The 20,541-nt window shown below is 40.0% G+C and overlaps 1 protein-coding gene across 1 annotated transcript; it reads left to right on the top strand.

Moving 5' to 3' along the window:
• Positions 1–6,269: 6,269 nt before the first annotated feature.
• Positions 6,270–19,187, top strand: LOC146633369 (extracellular serine/threonine protein kinase FAM20C-like). The gene is made up of 11 exons (XM_085351456.1): positions 6,270–6,373; positions 8,427–8,960; positions 11,173–11,351; positions 14,042–14,120; positions 14,249–14,341; positions 14,867–14,982; positions 15,108–15,288; positions 16,842–16,951; positions 17,160–17,241; positions 17,356–17,415; positions 18,701–19,187. Exons 2-11 carry the CDS (start codon positions 8,428–8,430, stop codon positions 18,960–18,962), a joined length of 1,695 nt encoding a protein of 564 aa, XP_085207582.1. The 5' UTR covers positions 6,270–6,373; position 8,427; the 3' UTR covers positions 18,963–19,187.
• The last annotated feature ends 1,354 nt before the right edge of the window (positions 19,188–20,541 follow it).

Here is a 20,541-nt window from a genome sequence, read left to right as displayed (position 1 = left end):
TAAGCTGTTGTTGAGCGCAAATATACTCTATCCCATGGCAGCTCAAGTACACAATACAAAACATAGAGTTTAGCAATTTAAAAATCAGATATGTAATCAAAAATATCTGTCTTTTTTTCCAGACCCACAAAACATAAACAGATTTCCCTAAAATGTGTTTAGTGTAGTGTCGAAGAAAATATGACAATACGGGTTATGAAAATCGTGTTTAATTGTCATAAATCATGAATTTCTCTGCTCGGCTCACCGGGTTTTTGTGTTTATAGCATTCCAAATATGTGTTGCCAAGAGCACAGTTGCAGAGTTTCTCTGGTAGGCAAACTATACAACATCAACACAAAACATGCTTGAGGGGGATTTCTTCCATCTCTTTATTTATTTTCTCATTTATCGGCTGTTAAGAATGCCGATAAATCAGCAAACAGCTTATATCGGCTCAAAAAATAAAATGGTCACTGATGCCAGTGTTAGACTTAATTATATTGTAAACATGTGATGTGACTTGACACAAAGAGAGAAGAGTAACGAGCAACACAGACGATGACGAATTTTTACAAACGGGTCATGTGTTTAAAGAAATGTAGAAAAGACATTATTGGAACGATATCTGCATCAGGAGATTGTCAAGTATGTGACATCACTACCCTAGAGCAATTTTTTTTACAGTTATAAATGAATCGTGTTGTTCAAAGCATTAGTTATTACTATTCTCTCACTCTCTTCCACAGCATGTCTTTGTCCTGTCTTACTCTGGTTCTGCCAGAGGTTTCTTCCTGTTAAACGGGGTTTTTCCTTCCCATTGTCGCCAAAGCACTCGCTCATAAAGGGTCATATTATTAGGGTTTTCTCTGCTTTCTTTTTATCATACCGTCTTTGCCTTGCAATATAAAGCACCTTGGGAGAACTGTTGTTGTGATTTGGCGCTACATAAATAAAATTGAATTGAATTAACATTTTAGCATAATCAAACCCCTAAATTAAAAATCGTGTTCCTGTGAAGTCAAATTCCTTTTGTCTTTTCCTTTTTTCTTCTTCTCACTTTCATCCACACACAATAGCATGCACACAAATATTCAACACATATCTACATGCTTTGTTTGAGCCAGTGACAGATTGTCCCATGTGGAGAGATGCAAGATTAGATTATCCTACAAGCTGTCACCTTGAAATGGATGATGACAAGATGTGGAGCGAGAGAAAGAGAGACCGAAAGGAAGAAAGAGGAGCGACGGAATGTAGACGAGGACAATGATGAGAGTTACTCGAGACAAATACAAAAACGGCTGGATAGCCGAGGGACTCTGCTCTAACACAAGTTGGTATTCCACATGTGTTTACTCCCATCTCTTCCTGTTTTCAGCTTTTCATCTCGTCTACATTTGCATTTCTTCATCTTTGCAATAATTTGTACCTGCTGCACTCACCTGTCTTTCTCTATGACGTCTCCCCCCTGCCCTTTCTCCTCCATCTTACACATTATTCACTCCTCGCCTCCGACCAACCCTGCCCCCCAACCACCTCTCACTCCCTTCTTTTATTCCAGAGATGAAATATTCATGCCCATCCATACTGGGAGTGTAGCAGCAGCAGCAGCAGCCAGAGCCACAGGAGTCAAAGCTTTCAAAGACTCCGGGCCTCTGAGCTTACAGAGAGGGGGGGAGGAAAGAAAGTGAGGTGGTGGGGGAGGAAGAGTGAGGAGTGGGTGGAAGAGAGAGAAGAGGTGAAGGCAGAAAGAAAGCAGGTGGGAGACAGAGCGGTGGAGAGATGAGCTGTGGCGGAGTGAGAAAGGAAGAGAGGGAGTAGAATGATGAGTGAAAGACTAAGGAGCTCCTACGCCACATCAAACACCGGGAAACACATGATGAAACGTATCATTCGCATTTGTCTCACACACGCACACACACACACAGACACACACTCGTAAAAACAGATTGTGTAGGTTAAGCACAAAGACAAAGAAAACCACAGGGAGATATAGCGCCTCCAGCACTTCAGACATCGACCGACATGATTAAACACATCACCCTCTTTGTATTCAGCACTCAGTACTTCAAAAAAAAAAAAAAAAAGCACAAACTCTTGCTCCCTTGCGTGTTCAAAAGGCCTGTCGAGCAGTTTTTTCATTCAGTAGTTCCACAGAACACTAATTTACACACATGTGCTATCTCTAGTACACAAATAAGGACACAGGCAAATAAAATTGCAAGTACTCTTGCAAGTGCACGCAAGCATAGACAAAAAAACAGAGCCGTTAAATCTCTGAGGCCTTCAGCGGTCAACACTCCACATGATCCAATAGGCCCTCCGCTGCTTATTCTCCCTCCACTGTGCCAGATGTGATCTAGAATTCACTTTGTCTAATTATCCTGAGTTTGCACAACAGAGTCGCCAGCCGCCTGCCCGCTGAATGGAGCACATGCACGCTCCAATTAGGTGCCAAATTCTGGGTTGTTTCCAAGCAACCTACATTAAGCCGCAACTGCTGCGAGGGAAACGGGGCTTCAAAGCTTTGAAGGATGTTTTTCACTGTTTGAATGGGAGTGTTTGGGTGTGATTTATGTGAGGGTGAGTGAGAGAAAAGCAATAAAAATGGTGGACGCAACACAAATTTAAAATATGTTGTGTTAAAATGGATTTACTGATGTTCTGTGATCAGAGCGCCGTTAGAACGAGTGTGCTGGATTTCAGTGAATTGTGTCAGCTTTGAAAACATCAGCAATCTTCCCTTAAAAGCAGCAGACCCTGCAACCTTTGATGGGGACGAGAGGGCACGGGGGCGCAGGCATAATGTGCTGCACTACACATATGTCTTTGGTGAAACAGCTCAACATCCAAACTTTAAAAGGCGCTCTTGCTGTTTGGAAAAACCTCTTCAGTGGTGCTTTGTAAGTTGTATGTTTTTCTTGTTTTGAAGTCTTAAAAATCTTAAAAAATGTTCTCTCCCCATTGTCTGCAGAGGAATAGGGCAGTCAGCAAGTTGCTACACAGGAGGCCCCTGTAAAAAGCTGGCATGACCAATAGAACCACACTAACTATGTCAATGAGAAGTGCAGCATGATGAAATACACTGTAATTATCCTTTCAATACTTACTAATGTATTAGCATCCATTCAGAAAATAATTTCAAACAAGTCATTTCAAACAAATGGCCTATTTAACATAATTTGGAGCATGACGACTATGTCTCGTTACATGCTACTGCTAATACTGGGTTGGAAGCATTCGACATAAAGTGCTGGAAGCAGTTCTTCACAGGTTTTGCTCCATATTGACATGATAGCATCAAACAGTTAGAATCCAGCTGGGATATTTTGAGATACGTGACATAGTGTGTTATCGTGCTGGAAGCAGCTATCAGAAGATGTGTACACTGTGGTTATAAAGGAAAGGACTTGGCCAGCAAGCATAATCAGGTATACAGTGATACAGTTAAACAATGTTCAGTTGGTATTAAGGGGCCTACAGTGTGCAAAGAAAGTATCCCCCACACTAGGGGTAGGGAACTCCAGGCCTCGAGAGAGGGCCAGTGTCCTGCAGGTTTTAGATATCACCCTGGGTCAGCACACCTGAATCAAATGACTAGTCCAGGGGTCGGCAACCTGCGGCTCTTTAGTCCTTATAGCGCGGCTCTGCGTGGTTTGGGAAAATAAATTAGAAGTATTTAGCTGAAGTGTATTTTATTTATGTTAGTTCTTTTTTAACTTGTAGTTATAAATTGGAAGATTATTGTGATATTGAAATATAAAAATATAATTATATTCTATCATTTTTTCATCGCTCAAAATAAGCGTCACACTTGGAAGCCGGTGTACCCGCCAAAACGCCATGCATTTATCGAGACTTTCAACCCCAGGTAGGCCAATTATGGACCTTCGGATCCACATTATGTCAGCAGCTGTTCTCCACCGTGAACTATGTTCACGCCTCACCGATGACAGCTTACTGTCCTGCGTAAAGATGAAAGTGACTTCGTACAGCCCAGATTTGCAGACGCTGTGCGCAGAGGTTCAGGAGCAGAAGTTCGGTCAGGTCAAGGATCCAAAAGCCCAAAGGCGATATAACAGTTTTTGTTTGCTACATGGATCATTTTAGTTCAGCTGGGTGTCTTTCCTTTTGTTATATTTATTTAAGAGTTCAAAATGTGTTAATTATATAAAGAAAATGTAATTTTCTCATTAGCACTTCATGGATTTCATAAGCAACACACCTTAGTTGTTCACACAAAGCATAAAGGTAAAAAACAATATATACAGTGTTATCTTCATTTTAGATGTCAAAAAGTATTTGCGGCTCTCAGTGTTTTCGTTTGCGTGGAAACTGGGTCCAAATGGCTCTTTGGATGTGAAAGGTTGCTGACCCCTGGACTAGTTCATTAGCAGGCCTCTGGAGAACTTCAAGACATGTTGAGGAGGTAATTTAGCCATTTAAATCAGCTGTGATGGATCAAGGGCGCATCTAAAACCTGCAGGACACCGGACACCTTCTCTCGAAGCCTGGAGTTCCCTTCCCCTACCCCACACGACCATCGATACAAGGCTGGATGGTTTCATGCTTTTATGTTGTTTATGTCCAATTCTAAAACCCATCATCTGATTGTTGCAGCAGAAAACAAGACTCATCACAGCAGGATTTTTCCAATCATCTATTGTCCAGATTTGGTGAAACCTATGTGAATGGTAGTCTTAGTTGTTAGCTCACAGGAGTGGCAGGTGTGGTCTTCTGCTGCTGTAACCCATCTTCCTGGTTCTGCTGGAGCTTCCTTCCTGTTAAAAGGTGTTTTTTCCTTCCCACTGTTGCCAAGTGCTTTCTCACAGGGGGTCATTTGATTGTTGGAGTTTCTGCTCTATTATTGTAGGGTCTTTACCTTACAGTATAAAGCATTTTGAGGGGACAGTTGTTGTGATTTGGTGCTACATAAATAAAAGCACTACAAAAAAAGCCGTGAATTATAATAAGTAATGTTTCCCTCTGGATGAACTGGAGGAACCTTTAAGCTCAAAAAATAAAACAGAGCATTTGTTTCCCTGCTAATCTGCAAAACCTCATACAGCGTGCGGCACAAGCCTCCTCCAAACACTGAAAATGCATCCAAATAGATTCTGATGCACTCGTCACACTTTTACTTTTATGCTTCATTGAAAATGCATTTGAAACATCACAGCACTTTAGCACATCAGGCCATGAATCATTAAAGCTTTAATGGCTCCAGTCCACATTACATCCAAGTATTATTCCAATTTACGACTGCAGAGACATTATCATCACGATGAGTAATTGGAATAAATTCGTCATGCATTTTAAAGTATGAGAGCTGTAACTAGTCATCTATTCTCTTTCTCTCCCTTTCTTCATGCTAGTGTTTATGCATGTGTGTTTTAACTGTAACCTGATTTGCGATGTTTAAGAGTTGTTTGCAAGTAATGAAACAACAGGAACCGTCTTATAATGCCACAGCATACTGCCGCAGGCTTGGAAAACATCAATCTGTTCTACTGGGACCTGCCTCAACATAAATAATACATTGTCTCTCAGAGCAAAGTGAGCTAATTAATAGGAACATTTCGTTAGCTAATTAGATTGCAGGAGAGAACAATTTTTCAATCCCCATAAGGCACCGAATATCGAAAGTCGGAGAAAAGGATTTTAAAGCCGTGGAATGAAATACAAGATGGATGGCTTATGATAAAGGACAGAGGCAGGTTGAAAGAAGACAAAATGAATATTTGATTTAATCTGAGCTCTTTCAGAATACCAATTCATTATGTGGGTGTGTGCACCTGCGCTGCCAGAATCTAATCTAAAGTGGATCTAGCCTGCTGCATTGGACATCACTTGGAGTATATGTATATAAACACACATATATATATATGTATCTCCTCAAACACAAACCACAAACTGCATCAAGTGTCCTCTTGAAAGTCAAATCCAGGGGGCAAAAATGATTTTCATTTTAAGTCAGGGCCTATGAGAAGACAAGAAAATATAAAGAGAAGCAAGGTGGGCTACAATGGAAGAACTAATGGATCCATAGTTTTTGAATACGTGGTGATAACCTACCAATCACAAATAGTGACATCCTGATTTGGAGCCACTTCTAACAGGACTTGTGTTTAGCATTGACTTAATTATGCAATCTGCATTGATCCAAAGTAAAATATCGTAACGCTGGGTCACAGAGACACGGGTCACCGCAACACGCCAGTTTTCTGTTTGCGCTGCAGTGACCGCATGACAGCAAACAAACACACAAATGCAGTCTTACTGGGTAAGATCAGGACCAGAAAATTACTACTAAATTCTTTCTAGTCCACACATGCAGGGGAGTGGAACGGAGCGAGAGTGGGAAGAAAAAAGGTCTTGACAGGAAAGAGATGTAAGTCTCCAGTCTGCTGCTCCACATAAAGAAGCAGCAAATTGATTTTCTTAGTGAACTTTTCTTTCTTTGAGAATTTTATGCAAATGATTGCCTGGTAGCTTCATGCTTAACTACTGCTGTGTGAACGCATGCACGCATGTCTCTCTCAACCTGTTTTCCTTTTCAATCACACAATGCAGTAAGAGCTGTGCATTAAGGACTGTTGGTGACAATAAGTAGGATGAATAGCTGGCCTCACAAAAGCTGTGTTTAGGGTTTGCTGGGATTTTTAAAGATTTACTGTGTGTAAAATGTGCTTCACACCCTTTTCCTTAATATCACAATTATTTCAATTATGTTTAAACTTAGAAGACCCAAGCAGATGTCTAACAGCATCTTGATGACTGTGACTGTGCTCGTGAATTTTTCAAAGTTCAGTATTATTCTGGTAGTATCAACACGAACAGAAAAAAAGAACAAACTTAGTAAATACTTTTGGTTTCTACATTTTATATGACTTACAGTCACTAACTGCTTTGTTAGGTACACCTGTTTCAGCTGCTTGGAAATGCAACCAATCACATGGCAGCAACTCAGCACCTTTAGGCATGTAGACACGGTCAAGACAACCTGCTGGAGTTCTGACTGAGCATCAGAATGGGGGAGAAAGGTCATTTAAGTAACTTTGAACGTGGCATGTTTGTTGGTGTCAGACGGGAAGGTCTGAGTATTTCAGAAACTGCTGTGTACTGGGATTTACCTACATGACCATCTGTCGTGTTTACAAATTATGGTCTAAAAAACTGAAAATATTCATTGAATGGATGGTGGGGTCAGAATTTGATATTAACAGCATGAAATCATGGATCCATCCTGCCTTCTACCAATGGTTCAGGGTGGTGGTGGTGTAATGGTTTTGGAAGACATTTTGTTGGCACACTTAGAGCTCCTTCACACCAGCTGAGCATAGTTTAAATCTCACAGCCTACCTCAGTGTTGTTGCTGACCATGTCCATCCTTTTATAACTACAGTTTACTCATCTTCTGTTGGCTGCTTCCAGCAGGATAACACACCATATCTCATATCCTTTCAAACTGGTTTCTTGGCCATGGCATTGAGTTCACTGTACTCAAGTGGCCTCCACAGTCACCAGATCTCAATCTAATAGAGAACCTTTGGGATTTGGTGAAACTGGAGATTACGATCTGCAGCATCTCTGTGATTCTGCCATGTTAATATGGACCAAAATCTCTGAGTAGTGTTTCCAGCATCTTGTTGAAATGAAGAGTTAAAGTAGTTCTGAATGCAAAAGGAGACTCAACCCGTTACCTAATATAGTGTCCAGTGAGTGTATTTGTCTTTTACTTTACTCTTATACTGCATAAATATATGAATCTACCACAAATGAAGCAAGTATCATGTTTAATATGAAAGAAGCAAAAGTCATAAATAAAGCATGTTGAAACCTTTTACAATTCGAGACATTATGATTATAATTCTTTTATTTTCTTTAAATGTCCATGTGCAGTGTATCGGATCATGATGCTGTAAAAACATTTACTACACTTTGAATGGTGTCAGTTTGCCATATTTGGAAGCAACCACGCAGACGTTCAGTGAGCTTAATGACTTTTAACGCGGCTCTCATATTAAGCACTGACAGCAGATGGTTAGAGGAACTATCACATTTTCCCAATTCCGCTGGGATTTTACCATCCTCGTGGCTCCAAAATGACAGATTTTAATGAAGATGATGATCACCCAACTTTCCCTCTTGCTACACGGACCACAAGGCTGTCATTTTGTTTTGAGTTGTAAATCTCATACCTACCAAACAAAGCAGCACACAGATGTTGCAAGCACTGGCAGTTTGCCTAGTCCAGCTGCATTACAGCATGTTACCATGAAATCTGGTATATGGCAGGTCTGTTTTTACAAGTAAGCATGAAATACATGCTGCTGTTTATCTGGGTGTCTGTGTATTATGCAATATGTAGGAAATATTTTATCATGTGCAAGTCTGAAATGCTGACAGGCCTCCTTGGTCTGTTTTATCCTTTTATCTTCCAGCATGGTTAGACGGAACCTGGGTCAGTCCACTCGCTCCATCTATCTGGGACTGGCTTGTCTGTCCCTCAGTCTCCATGTCCTTCTGGCATTTTTTTGCCTTTCAGTCCTCCAGACTGCCTGTGTTTTTCCCACTTCTTCCTCTTCCTCCTCCATTCCCAGAACAGATACTCAACATCACGAGTCTGTCTCCCAGTCTCCTGCTTCTGATGCTGCCTCCTCAAACAAACTGCAGAGGCGCCCCCATGATGAAGTGCGTCACAAACCGACTGCAAACATGTTACACCATAAAGTCCGAGGCTCATTAAATGAGGTCGCTGAGAAGTCAAAGAAACTGATTGGAGTTGGAAAAATAATTCAGAAAGTCGATGGTCCTTCTAAGCTTGGGGCACTGTTCAAGCATCCGCTTTACAATCTGCCACAGCCAGAGCTGCAGCAAGATGATTGGCTAATGAGGCTGAAAACAGAAGAAGATGCAAAGGATACAGAAAGTCACGAAGAAGAGAACGAAGACATCTTCCCTGATGATAGTGAGTGGTGAGTAAAAAAGATGTCAAAAACACTTTAATAACATAGAAACATGAAGGGCTTTGAAAATAACCTGCCCTACGTTCTGCATCATTGTGAAGCTCCCCTAGAATAATTAACACTGGTTTCTAAAAGATTAGCTCTTCTTTAAGCTGCCCTAATTACAGTAGCCCGCTTTTCATTTGGTAACATTCAAAGGTTACTTTACTTTACTTTCTTTACTGATGTAGCTATGAAATATTAGTCCCATCCAGCAGACCTTTATGCTCACCAGCTAGCGACACCGTGCATGTCTTTAGTGTAAAATGACGATTTGATAGTAAATTAGATTTTTGTAGATCTGTAAATTTTGTAAACTAAATTAAAAAACAATATTCTGTTTTTCTAGCTAGATAGTCAAAACTAAACTGCTAATACAAACTGATTAAAAGTAAACAATTAATGTTTTAAAATCATGTGAAATAGAAAGTACATTTTCTTTCAGTTCTAAGGTTTTACACACAGGACACCATAAAAATAATCTGGTTCTTAGTGAGCTTAAAATGCAGTAAATACAACCTCAAACACCATGCCACATATGACACCATGTCATTATTTTTTAACAAAAAAATTAATTTACACTTGCTGCTACTTTAAGAATTAAGAGGGTAAATAGCAGCCCGGTGCTGCTACTTATCCTCTACCATCAAATGCATTTTATTAACTGGTCATCAGCAAGTTGAGGCGCCTCTATAAATGCAGAGGTTTGCAGGTCTGACGCAAAACATCAATGTAGGAAAGGTTGTAATGCTGGGTACTTCCAACCACTTTGCTGTCCATTATTCTACAGCGAGAAAGATTATTCACAAGTGGAAAACATTCAAAACAATCTTGTTAATTGACAAACGTCTTGACAATATAAGACTCTACAAGCATCAGTTAGCTATTAAATGTTAAAGGTCATGATGAGAAAAAGAGTGAACAAGAATATCTTCTTTGAAAGGATTACCATGCAGCACAGCTTAGGTTTGCAAAGTTATAGCTGAACTAACTGCAAGACTTCTGGAACAACATCCTTTGGACAGACACAAGAGGAGATGTTTGGCTATAATGCACAACGCCATGTTTGGAGAAAACCAAACACAACATATCAGCATAAACTCCTCATACCAACTGTCAAGCATGGTGATGGAGGGGTGATAATTCTGGGCTTGTTTTGCAGTCTGTTTTGATCATGAACCCTTCTGTATACCAAAGTATTCAAGAGTCAAACATCAGGTTATCTGTCCAACAGCTAAAGCTTGGCTAAAACTGGGTCATGCAACAGGACAATGATCCCAAGCACAAATTACTTAAAGTTATTACAGCTGAAGGTGATTCTCGAGGCTGTTAATGAATAATCACATGGTTTAATGCAGGGGTGTCAAACTCAAATACACAGTGGGCCAAAATTCAAAACTGGAACAAAGTCACGGGCTAACATTAATATTTATTGGAAAAAAAATCTTCCTCTAGATATAAGAATGAATCTTTTCTTATGGACTCAAACAAGTTTTGCTGAAAAACTGAATATGGAACAAGCAAAGCTTAATACTAAACAATATATATATTAGCTGTATAATACCAGTAGGCCAGCTCTAATAATAATTTGGTATGGCTTCGCGGGCCAAATGTAATTAGGCTGCGGGCCAAATTTGGCCCGCGGGCCAGAGTTTGACACCTATGGTGTGTCGCATGATGTTGTTGTTAATGTCAAGTTTAAATAGTTGTAGAACCTGGTAAGGAATTCATGTTTATTCAATAAATCCTGATATGTAAAACCTTAGAATTGAAAGAGGATGTACTTTTCTATTTCACATGATTTTGTTCTATAAGCATGTTAGCATACCGTGGGTATATAGTTTCACTCTGCCACAGAAACATGACTGTCTTTAAATTGGAATAGACTATACAACAAATTACTTTTGAAACACACTTTCATGCTTAGAAATAACTATTAAAGGAATGCAGCATCCCATTATTTCCTCGCCATGAGGCTTGTGTCACTTCATGCTGCCAAATGAATATTATGCAATGGAAGCTTTTTTTTTTATATCACTGTGTTGCTCAACTTTCCACAGAATTGGTGTGTTTAGACTTTTAACTTATTTTAAAACTGCAGTTTGTTTCATATCTGAATTTCTGTTCATGACTAAACAGTTCTGCAGGTGTTATAGTATTATGTCTACATACTCTCCTGAAGGCAAAGCAACAGTCACGAGGAAGGCTATGACAAAGTCACATGGACAACTGATGTGGAGACCCACCCTCCCTGGCTGCGGTTCCACCTGGGCATCTCTCGCTGGGAGCTGTACAACAGGAAAGACCCCAACCTAGCTCAGCTGACTCACTATTTGGCAACACAGCGTATCCTTGGCTCAGGTGAGCACATAAGGGAGGCAGGCAGGGTTAAAAGGCCAAAGAGACTGGAAGGAAAGAACAAGGCCTGGGGAATGTGCCAGAAAGATCAGAGGAAGGGGGGCAGGTACAATTTTCTTAATGAACCTCCTTTTTATCTTGCTACTCCCACAAACTACATCCTGAAATGAGACTTAGGTTGTTTTGCAATGCCACGATGAGGACAGTCAATTAGGAAACCTGCTCAGGCCATAGTCCTTCATAAATATTCTGCCAAAACATCCGTCTGTAATCTGTACTGCTTTTAGGGTGACCAAAAGAGGGACTTCTAAGGACTGCATAGTTTGATACAGCAAGTTTTCTTTACTTAAAAAATGAGCTTTTCATTACCTTGCGTTTTGAACTTGTGGTAAATTCTTCTTTATGTTCATTTGGATTCCTCTTAGCAGCTACAAAGTCACAACCCTGCTGCTTTCTCATTTTAACTGATCCGTTATTACAAACAAGCTAATCTGTAAGAGAGCCGTAGGCAAGACTGAGTATTCACTGAGTGAATAGAATAAAGTGTGCCAAAGCTCATATTTACAGCAGTGAGCATTGTCTTTGGGGAAACAAGACACATATATGGGATGATAAAGGCACAAACTGATGTATGCAAATAAAACGACAAAACACATTTAGAGAGAATGAAAGCGCAAACCCAGGAGGATTAGGTATACTGTTATATAACTCACAACTCCTTGTGGACACAAAGTGAGAGGATGAGGAAGGTGGATGTGTGAAGGTATATAGATTTCTTACAGCCCCCAGAAGAACTGCATACATGCTCTGGAACAAACAAACTATGGAATAACATGCAAGTAGAATTAAAAACAGAAGGCCAGTGTATAGAAGCTATTCAGATATTCAGACATCTCAACCTGTCAGTATAGGTTTCCTATACACCACAGATTATGGTCAAAAGTTTATACTTCATATCATTAGCGGGGTATACACTGCATGCTGAAAAATGATGCTAAAAAGGGACTAGCATGTTCAAATATGAAACCAAGCATCATTAAACTTGGGAGGGACCAACAGGATCTTTGTGTGTGTGTGGCTGTATGATGCACCGCCTCACATATAGCAAAATGCACTGTGGATTGCTGTCTTAATTTTATTACAAACGAGAAGCAGAATTGAGATACAGTATGTAGATATTCAGACATTCATAAAAACAAAACAGCAAACTGTGCAGCTCACATGTACATGAGAGACATAGACTGTTATATTCTCTCGCATGCTTCTCCATAAATGTAACTGCAGGCATTCAGACTTGTGCCACTTTAAAAGAGATGTTTTTAGATCCTACCTACTATTAATATCTGTTGAGAAACTCTTAGACAAATGGAAAGGGTGCATAACCGAACAAGGCTATAAAATCACATGCAAGCTGGCCCACCACTATGCACAAGTGCCTACATAAAGACTGGATGTACATGTACTATCCATAAGCAAAAAATATAAGCATAAAATATTCATGCACCTTCCTTTGCATCAACATATGCTTATGTCTACATGTTCATTTTGTGGTTGGTTCTCTTAGACCAGGGCTGCCCAATCCCAGTCCTCGAGAGCTACTATCCTGCAGCTTTTAGATGCATCCCTACTCCAACACAGCTGAATCAAATGAATGGCTTGTTATCAGGCCTTTGCCAAACACGATGGCATGCTGAAGAGGTAATCAAACCATTTGATTCAGCTGTGTTGGAGTAGGGATGCATCTAAAAGCTGCAGGACGGTAGCTCTCGAGGACCGGGATTGGGCACCCCTGTCTTAGACAGGCAAACCCATGCTCAGCATGCTGCAGAATGAATAATGCATTGAGATTTGTGTTATATGGTGCAGATTAAGCACTAATCTCGGCTACAGGCTAATTTTCTCACTGTGTCATCCCTTTTCCCCCACATTTAGCTCTCATTCCTGCATGTACCTATATCTTGTGTAAATTTGGGTACATATTCAGAATCAGAAATACGAATTATGGATCAAAATGTGGCACAGCTTGGTTTATATTAACAATTTCTTTCTATTCATTTACAGGATTTGCTCACAGAGCCGTGGTCTGCAGCAAATAAAAGCTGTTTCTTTTTCTGAAACCTTGATTTGAACTAGTTCACTTGAAAGAGAATAAACACATGCTTCACATTGCCCAGTTGTCTGAAGTGTGGATAAAGTGGGTCAGGTTTGATGGGATGAAAGAATAGGGGAGAAAAAAAAATCTAAACCGTCCGATGCAGACCTCTGTGAAGGTAAAACGGGGTGACGTTACTGGCAAAGCATGTAAATGATACTCTAATCTGCTTGTTTAGAAGCAGCAGGGAATATTTTAAGGTATCATAAATATGCAAAGGCTTTACAAGAATAACATAAGCATTAGTATTAAAAATAATGATGCATAATATTGGGCCTCAGCACTAAGATAAATCGATTTTATACATGTTTTGTTGGAGTAATGCTCAAAATGGAGGTGGCAGTTGGTGCTCTGACTATAAAACAGGCCACCATGTGGAGGAACTGATGTAATGCACTGCAGTGAATCTAAATTGTATGCATCTCTGTGATGCGTTTCTTATCAGTGGCTGATCAATATGATAAAGAGTGCTTGTGTAAGCAATGATGTGCCTTTGTATTATTGCTGTGCTCCCGATATCTACCCTCTTTGTATCTTTTAGTTCAAAAGAAAGGAGGCACCCAACTGAAACTGCTCATATCGTTCCCAAATTATGGACAAGCTCTGCTCAAACCCATGAAGTAAGACACCGGTGCAATGCAGCGATCTGAGAAACATTCATCCTGTTGTGTTTTGTGATGCTGACTAGTAAATGACAAGATGCGCTTACAGCAGCATGTTTATGTGCTCGCTTTTGTTTGTTGCACAGGCAAACCAGACATGCAGAGACTGATGTAAACCTCTTTTACTTCTCTGACTTTGAAAGACACAACGCCGAGATCGCTGCCTTTCACCTTGACAGGTACGCGTCATTACACATCCGATCGGCAGGTAGCAGGCGTCCTTGAGGGCAGGCGCACAACAGGTGACACTTCAGGCACTTGAGTATTTTGTTCATGAAGATGTCGCAGAGTGTAGAAGTGTGAAAAGGTTTTAATAGCAGTCAGTGGTAGCTGAAGAATAAAACCTGACCAAGTGTTTCATTCTTGCACTTTGCTGGATAAGTAAAGAGAAAAAGCAGCACTTCTTCTGTGGTTACTAACCCCGCTGTCGTGCCCTTGAGCAAGGTCTTGATCCTGGTGTACATGTGGAGTTTCCAGGAGGTCAGAGGATCGTAGCACTGGGCAGCTTTCTGGTGTGACAGTGCAATGCGTGAATATGATGATGGTGTTCCAGTAAACAGGACGTTAATGCTGCACACAAATAAAGATTAAAAAAAGAAAACACTTCCTGTGCTCTTGTTGACACATTGTGTTCCCTTTTTAAATGTATTTTCTTTGTACTCGCTCCATCTCTTCATCTCGCTCTGTATCTTCCTCCTTCTCAGATTGCTGGGCTTTAACAGAATCCCTCCAGTGGTTGGACGGCTCATCAATGTTACCACAGAGATCAAAGAGATTACCACCGACCGCAGGCTGTCTAAGACCTTCTTCACTTCCCCTGGTATGTGTGCAGGTGCATGTGGGTAAGTGTTGGCTCACGCCAGCACTCAGTTTATTTAACAAAAACGAACTATTGGACTGAATTCTGCTAAAATCTTTATTTTTAATATATGGCTGTCTCTCTAGCTGGGAACGTGTGTTTCTATGGGCAGTGTGAATACTACTGCTCAGTGGAGCACCCGGTGTGCGGTCAGCCACATATGCTGGAGGTTTCCCTGGCTACCATGCTGCCTGACCTCACCATTGCCCCTCGCAGGTCCTGGAGGTCCCCATGGAGGCGATCTTACAGCCGCACCAAGCTTGCACAGTGGGTTCACTGATCATACCTCAGTCTGACTAACATACAGAATGTAGTTTAATACAACTGAACAGAGTACATGTTTAGAAACGTCCTAACTGTGAGTGGGAAACTGCCTGAATGGAATTATATATTTAGTGATATTAGGTTAATTGGTGATTGTAAATTGTCCATAGCTGTGACTGTGAGAAAGGCTGTCTGTCTCTCTGTGGGTTTACACCACCTCTCACCTTATTGCAGCTGGGCTAGCATCCAGTCCCCCCACGACCCTGAATTGTGTAAGTGGGGATGGATGGATGGACTGATGACATTATATTGAGTGGCCTGTTTTGAAACAAGACTTTTAGGAGTCTAGGAGTTTCGTTGGATGTCGTCTGTTAATGGTTTTTCTTTTTAAAGGTAAAAATATTGGAATGCTTTGTTAATGAGTCACTTCTAATGATCACAGTGTCTTTCTTTTAAACAATCTGAACCCCAGCTCAATAGAAGGATGATTACTAACCCTGTAGTAATATTGCTTACAATCTAATACAGCCAGTACAAGATAATAGAAACAGTTCCTGCGTGTATTTTAGGTATTAGTAAAATACTGTCTATTAAGCAGCTCTGATGGAACTTTTGATAAGTGTGTGCATAGAGTGTAAATAAAGATCTAGATTTAGACCAGGGGTGTGAAACATAAGGCCCTTGGGCCAGAACTGGCCCTGCAAACATTTTGGACTTTTAATGGTATTTTCATAAATTTTATAGCTTGTCCTGCTGATAAACATCTCATACTACAAAAATAATGTAACAGATAAAAAAGTTAAGAAACATGAGAAGAAAGTTACTGTTTTTTCACTATTGCTATAGAATTTTTTTTCCCAATGTAACCACATTAAAAAACAAAAATAAAAGTAAAAAAAAAAATGACATTTTCTGTTAATTAACAAATCTGTCCACTTTATAATTACAGGACAGTCTGGCCGATTAGTTACCAGAATGTTGTTGAATTTTACACTTTTTTTTTTTTTTTACAATTTCGGCCCAAAGAGTTGTGCTGACTTGTTTCTTTCATTAACGGCAGCAGCAGCATTTCTTTATCACGTAGAAATACTGAGACATTGCACTTCTTTTTCTTATATTGAGATGTCTCAGGGATTAAATGTGCAGTTAAGCTACTTTGCACTGGGGAGTTTCACTGGTCCAGCTTACTTAAGATCAAAGTGGGCTGTATGTGGCCCATGATGTTAAACGAGTTTGACGTTCCTGGTCTAAAGCGTTTAGAGAATCGTGGGTGTTTGCCGCCCTCTAGTGGTATCTGTAAAGACTTGCAAGATGTAAACAATCTTAAAACAAATAGGCACTATATCCAGAATCTGCATTCTTTTTAATGATAAAGTTTTGAATTCAAACATCTGAGTTAACCTAAACTACAAAATGAGGTGACAGCAAAGGTGAACTGCACTAACTCGAACCCCAAAAGCAGAAAAATGTGAAGGGAAGCAATAAAAACTGTTAACAGGGAGGCCATGATCTGTTTTCCTTTGTCTGTCTGAGTGTCTCTGTTCTTTTGTTCCCAGGTGGGAAAAAGACCCAGCTTACTGTGATACAGTGAAGCAGACACCTCCTTACAATCAAGGAACCAGACTGGTGGATCTCATAGATATGGCTGTCCTGGACTTCCTCATGAGTCAGTTAGGCCCATTTGTTTGTTGGTTGATAGGAGTCACTCATCTGTATAACGCTCCTTATTTTCTTTTTTTTCTAAGGAATTTTAACAAACTGAATCAGTAAAGTAGCAGTGTGATGCTCCCTACAGTTGCATTAAGAGCTTTTTAAAGAATATTTTTAACAGTGTCATGAATCTTAAATGATATTTGATTGTTTTCCATCTGAAGGCAACATGGACAGACATCACTATGAGACGTTTGAGCAATTTGGCAACAACACTTTTCTTCTGCACCTTGATAATGGACGGGCGTGAGTACCAAAACTTTGATCCTTCTTATCTCGTGTTACACTTGATTTCTTCCTCAGGTGTCAGGTTAGTTTTTCGTCATTAAATGTTTTTGATCCTGTTTTTTGTTTTTTTAGGTTTGGGCGTCACTCTCAAGATGAGCCATCCATTCTAGCTCCATTGCAGCAGTGTTGCAGGTAAAACAAGAAAAAAGATGTGTGCTTACTGATCTGTGCGCTGAAAAATGATGGACGGGGGGACAGGTGTAAGAAAAGAGTCAGTGTCAAGTTTTCAAATGTGTATAAACCCACAAGGTGTGATAGAAATTCTCAACTCTAGCGAAGAAGTGCATCAAATTAGTAACATTTCTGCATTAAGATATCTAAAAACAACTAAGCTAATGCCACTTGTTGCCTGATGGATTTATATTATCCTCACATCACACCATTCTCATGATCTCGATACCTCAGAAACAGCTTGAGCGACTATTTTCAAATTTAAGATGACATGATTGGATTTTGGTCCCCAAAGGTAAAGTTATTATGAGTCAACCTCTCATACGTCAAATTCTCATCAATCTAATATGTCCTTTACGCCTCAGCTTAAGGAAATTCTTCAAGCCTGTAACGTCACAAAATGTGCCTCATGAATGTTTAATAGAAGAAGATGACAATGCAGAGGTCAAAGGTCACTTTGGCATGATGAGATTATGCTAAAACGTATTTTCTGGCCACAAGATATCATGCAGTGGAAGAGTATTGTGTAATGAAACTATGGGCTGTTAATGTTGGAGACCCACCTTGAAATGAAAGCAGGTGTACAGCACTCAGAGGCTGCGAGCTTAAAGCAGCAGCTTCTGTTTCTGAGGCTTTGTCTGCTGTTATGGCTGTGACTTTAGTTGCCAAACATACGTACACCCTATATTTGTATTAAATTCCTACAAGGCCTTTAAGATGTGATATTCATGGTAAAATCTCATAGTTGTTTATGGCATTTCCCAAGCTGTTTTATACAGAAATACTACAACAACATTCAAAAAACTCATAAAGGAATTTTAATGTGATTGCTTTGACCACAGTAATAATGTTAGCTGCTGTAGCTATATGGGTAATCAAGCTATTAAATGGTAAGTGGGCAATTAACATTACATTAGCAAGTGTTCATTTTATCTAGTTTGTTAGAATACATTTACATAATCTCAGTGTAACACGGCTAAAAGGTTAAAACAACATATTGTTTGGGAACAGGATTTGTACCTGAGTCAGCAGAGGTGTAAATAATATTACATGATCCCACAACATAGCATCAAACTACTTCTTTTATTAATAAATTATCAAAAGACGACCAAAGGTGGAAACGATATGGTGCATATGGTTAAAAGATTTTAAAATTACATGCTTTAGTTTAAATATATTTCTTTCCCAGTTTCTTTTTTCCTTTTCCAAAATCTTCTCGATCCCCTTACACGACTTATCTCCACAGGATCCGTCGCTCCACCTTCCTCCGCTTGCGTCTGCTGTCTCTTCCTGATTTCCGACTGAGCGACATCATGCGGGAATCGCTGACTCAGGATCCTTTGTCACGAGTGGCCCCTCTCCTCTCAGAACCACATCTGTCCGCGTTGGACCGGCGCCTTGCAAAAGTTCTGCAAGTAGTGCAGACGTGTCAGGAAAAGCATGATGACGTCATTTACAATGACATAGAGGGACACGATCAAGGACCACGATCAGCTGTTACAGCCTGACTGAATATAGAAAAACATTCAATTACACCTGACATATAGATTATTGTCCCACTGTTACCTTACCAATACTCTTTTTCATATTTTTGACAAACTACAACAAAACATCAAACCAACAAACATATGCAAAAATACAAATACACAAATCAAAATGTTCAAATTTACATGAAAAAAACAAAACAAAACATGCAGCAAACTACACACTTGATGTTTACTTAAAGTTTTTTTTTTTATATCTATGTCTTTTACAAAGTTTTAAATAAAGGAGTCCTCAAACCATCTCATTGTAGACATTATTCATTCTTTAAGGTCTGACACCATTTTTCTTCTCCAGCGTACAACTTTCTATCCAATGGGGTGTTTTCCCCTCCCAAAACAATGCTTAAGTAATGAGGAATAATAATGTTTGCTTATTTTTATTACACGCAATTAAGTTTTTCTGGATATAAGAACCAATAACTTTGGAGTTCTATGGAATTTCTTTTGAAATCATTTTCTAGCATCGCTGTGATCTCTTCATTGCTCTGCACTCTCAAACATAATGAAACTGCTCCTTTAGCCTCTGTGCATTTAGTGCACATGTCAGTTATATTTTTATTTTAACCGTTTGGTGTTAAAAGTGTTTGCATAGCCGAATATTAATATTAGGCCTGTATTCTATGGTTGAGTGTACGTTACAGCTGATCTCTAAATCTCTGTTTAGATTATTAATGTCATATTTTTCATCAAATTATTTATTTCAACTTTGCAAATGAGTTAGATTGAATATTACAGACACATGTGCAATGTCGCTCAAGAGGAACACACTATAGACTATAGCATAATTAGTATCTCATCTATTTTCTTGTTATGACATCAACATAAAAAGTAACCTGCACATACGGATATTTGTATGTTTGCTTTGGGCGACACAATAAGTGAGTCTGGGAAGGTATGCAGTGGTTCGCATGTAGGTGTTTATGAAGACAATGACAAAAGGTGACAACATGGAGAGGTGTGACAGAGAGTTTATCATGAGGTACAAGAGCAGATGGTCGACACTCTAGGGAACAAACACCAGACATATAAATTAAAACCCCTAAAAAGCATCAGTATGAAAGAGGACATGTATTCTTAATCAAAACGCCAACCACACCGTGAAAAAATCCATCCATCCATTCGCTTCCGCTTCCCATTTTCAGGGTCGCGGGAGCCTATCCCAGCTGTCATAGGGCAAGAGGCAGGGTACACCCTGGACAGGTCACCAGTCTGTCGCAGGGCCAACACACAGGGACAGACAACCATTCGCACTCACATTCACTCGCACATTCACACCTAGTGACAAGGTCCTGTCACATCAACACCCTGGTTAAGAAAGCCCGTCAGCGTCTCTTCTTCCTCAGAAGACTTAGAGACTTCCATCTGCCACTGAAGGTGCTCAAGAACTTCTACTCCTGCACCATCGAGAGCGTCCTGACGGCAAACATCTGCACCTGGTTTGGGAACAGCACCAAGCAGGACAGACGAGATCTGCAAAGGGTGGTGCGCTCGGCCGAACGCATCATTCAATCAGAGCTCCCTGACCTGCTGTCCATCTACACCA

The sequence above is a fragment of the Diplotaxodon limnothrissa genome, linkage group LG4 (assembly GCF_057381915.1).
Source record: "Diplotaxodon limnothrissa isolate DT_005_m linkage group LG4, D_limnothrissa_male_GT1.1, whole genome shotgun sequence".
Classification (NCBI taxonomy): domain Eukaryota; kingdom Metazoa; phylum Chordata; class Actinopteri; order Cichliformes; family Cichlidae; genus Diplotaxodon; species Diplotaxodon limnothrissa.
The sequence above is the reverse complement of the archived record's forward strand: the minus strand, read 5'-3'. Positions and strand labels throughout refer to the sequence as shown.

Excerpts from the sequence above, each read along its gene's own strand:
- LOC146633369 (XM_085351456.1), top strand. The coding sequence starts at position 8,428 with ATGGTTAGACGGAACCTGGGTCAGTCCACTCGCTCCATCTATCTGGGA. Across the intron at positions 14,121-14,248 it reads GCTCTGCTCAAACCCATGAA|GCAAACCAGACATGCAGAGA; the intron begins GTAAGACACCGG and ends TTTGTTGCACAG. Across the intron at positions 17,416-18,700 it reads CCATTGCAGCAGTGTTGCAG|GATCCGTCGCTCCACCTTCC; the intron begins GTAAAACAAGAA and ends TTATCTCCACAG.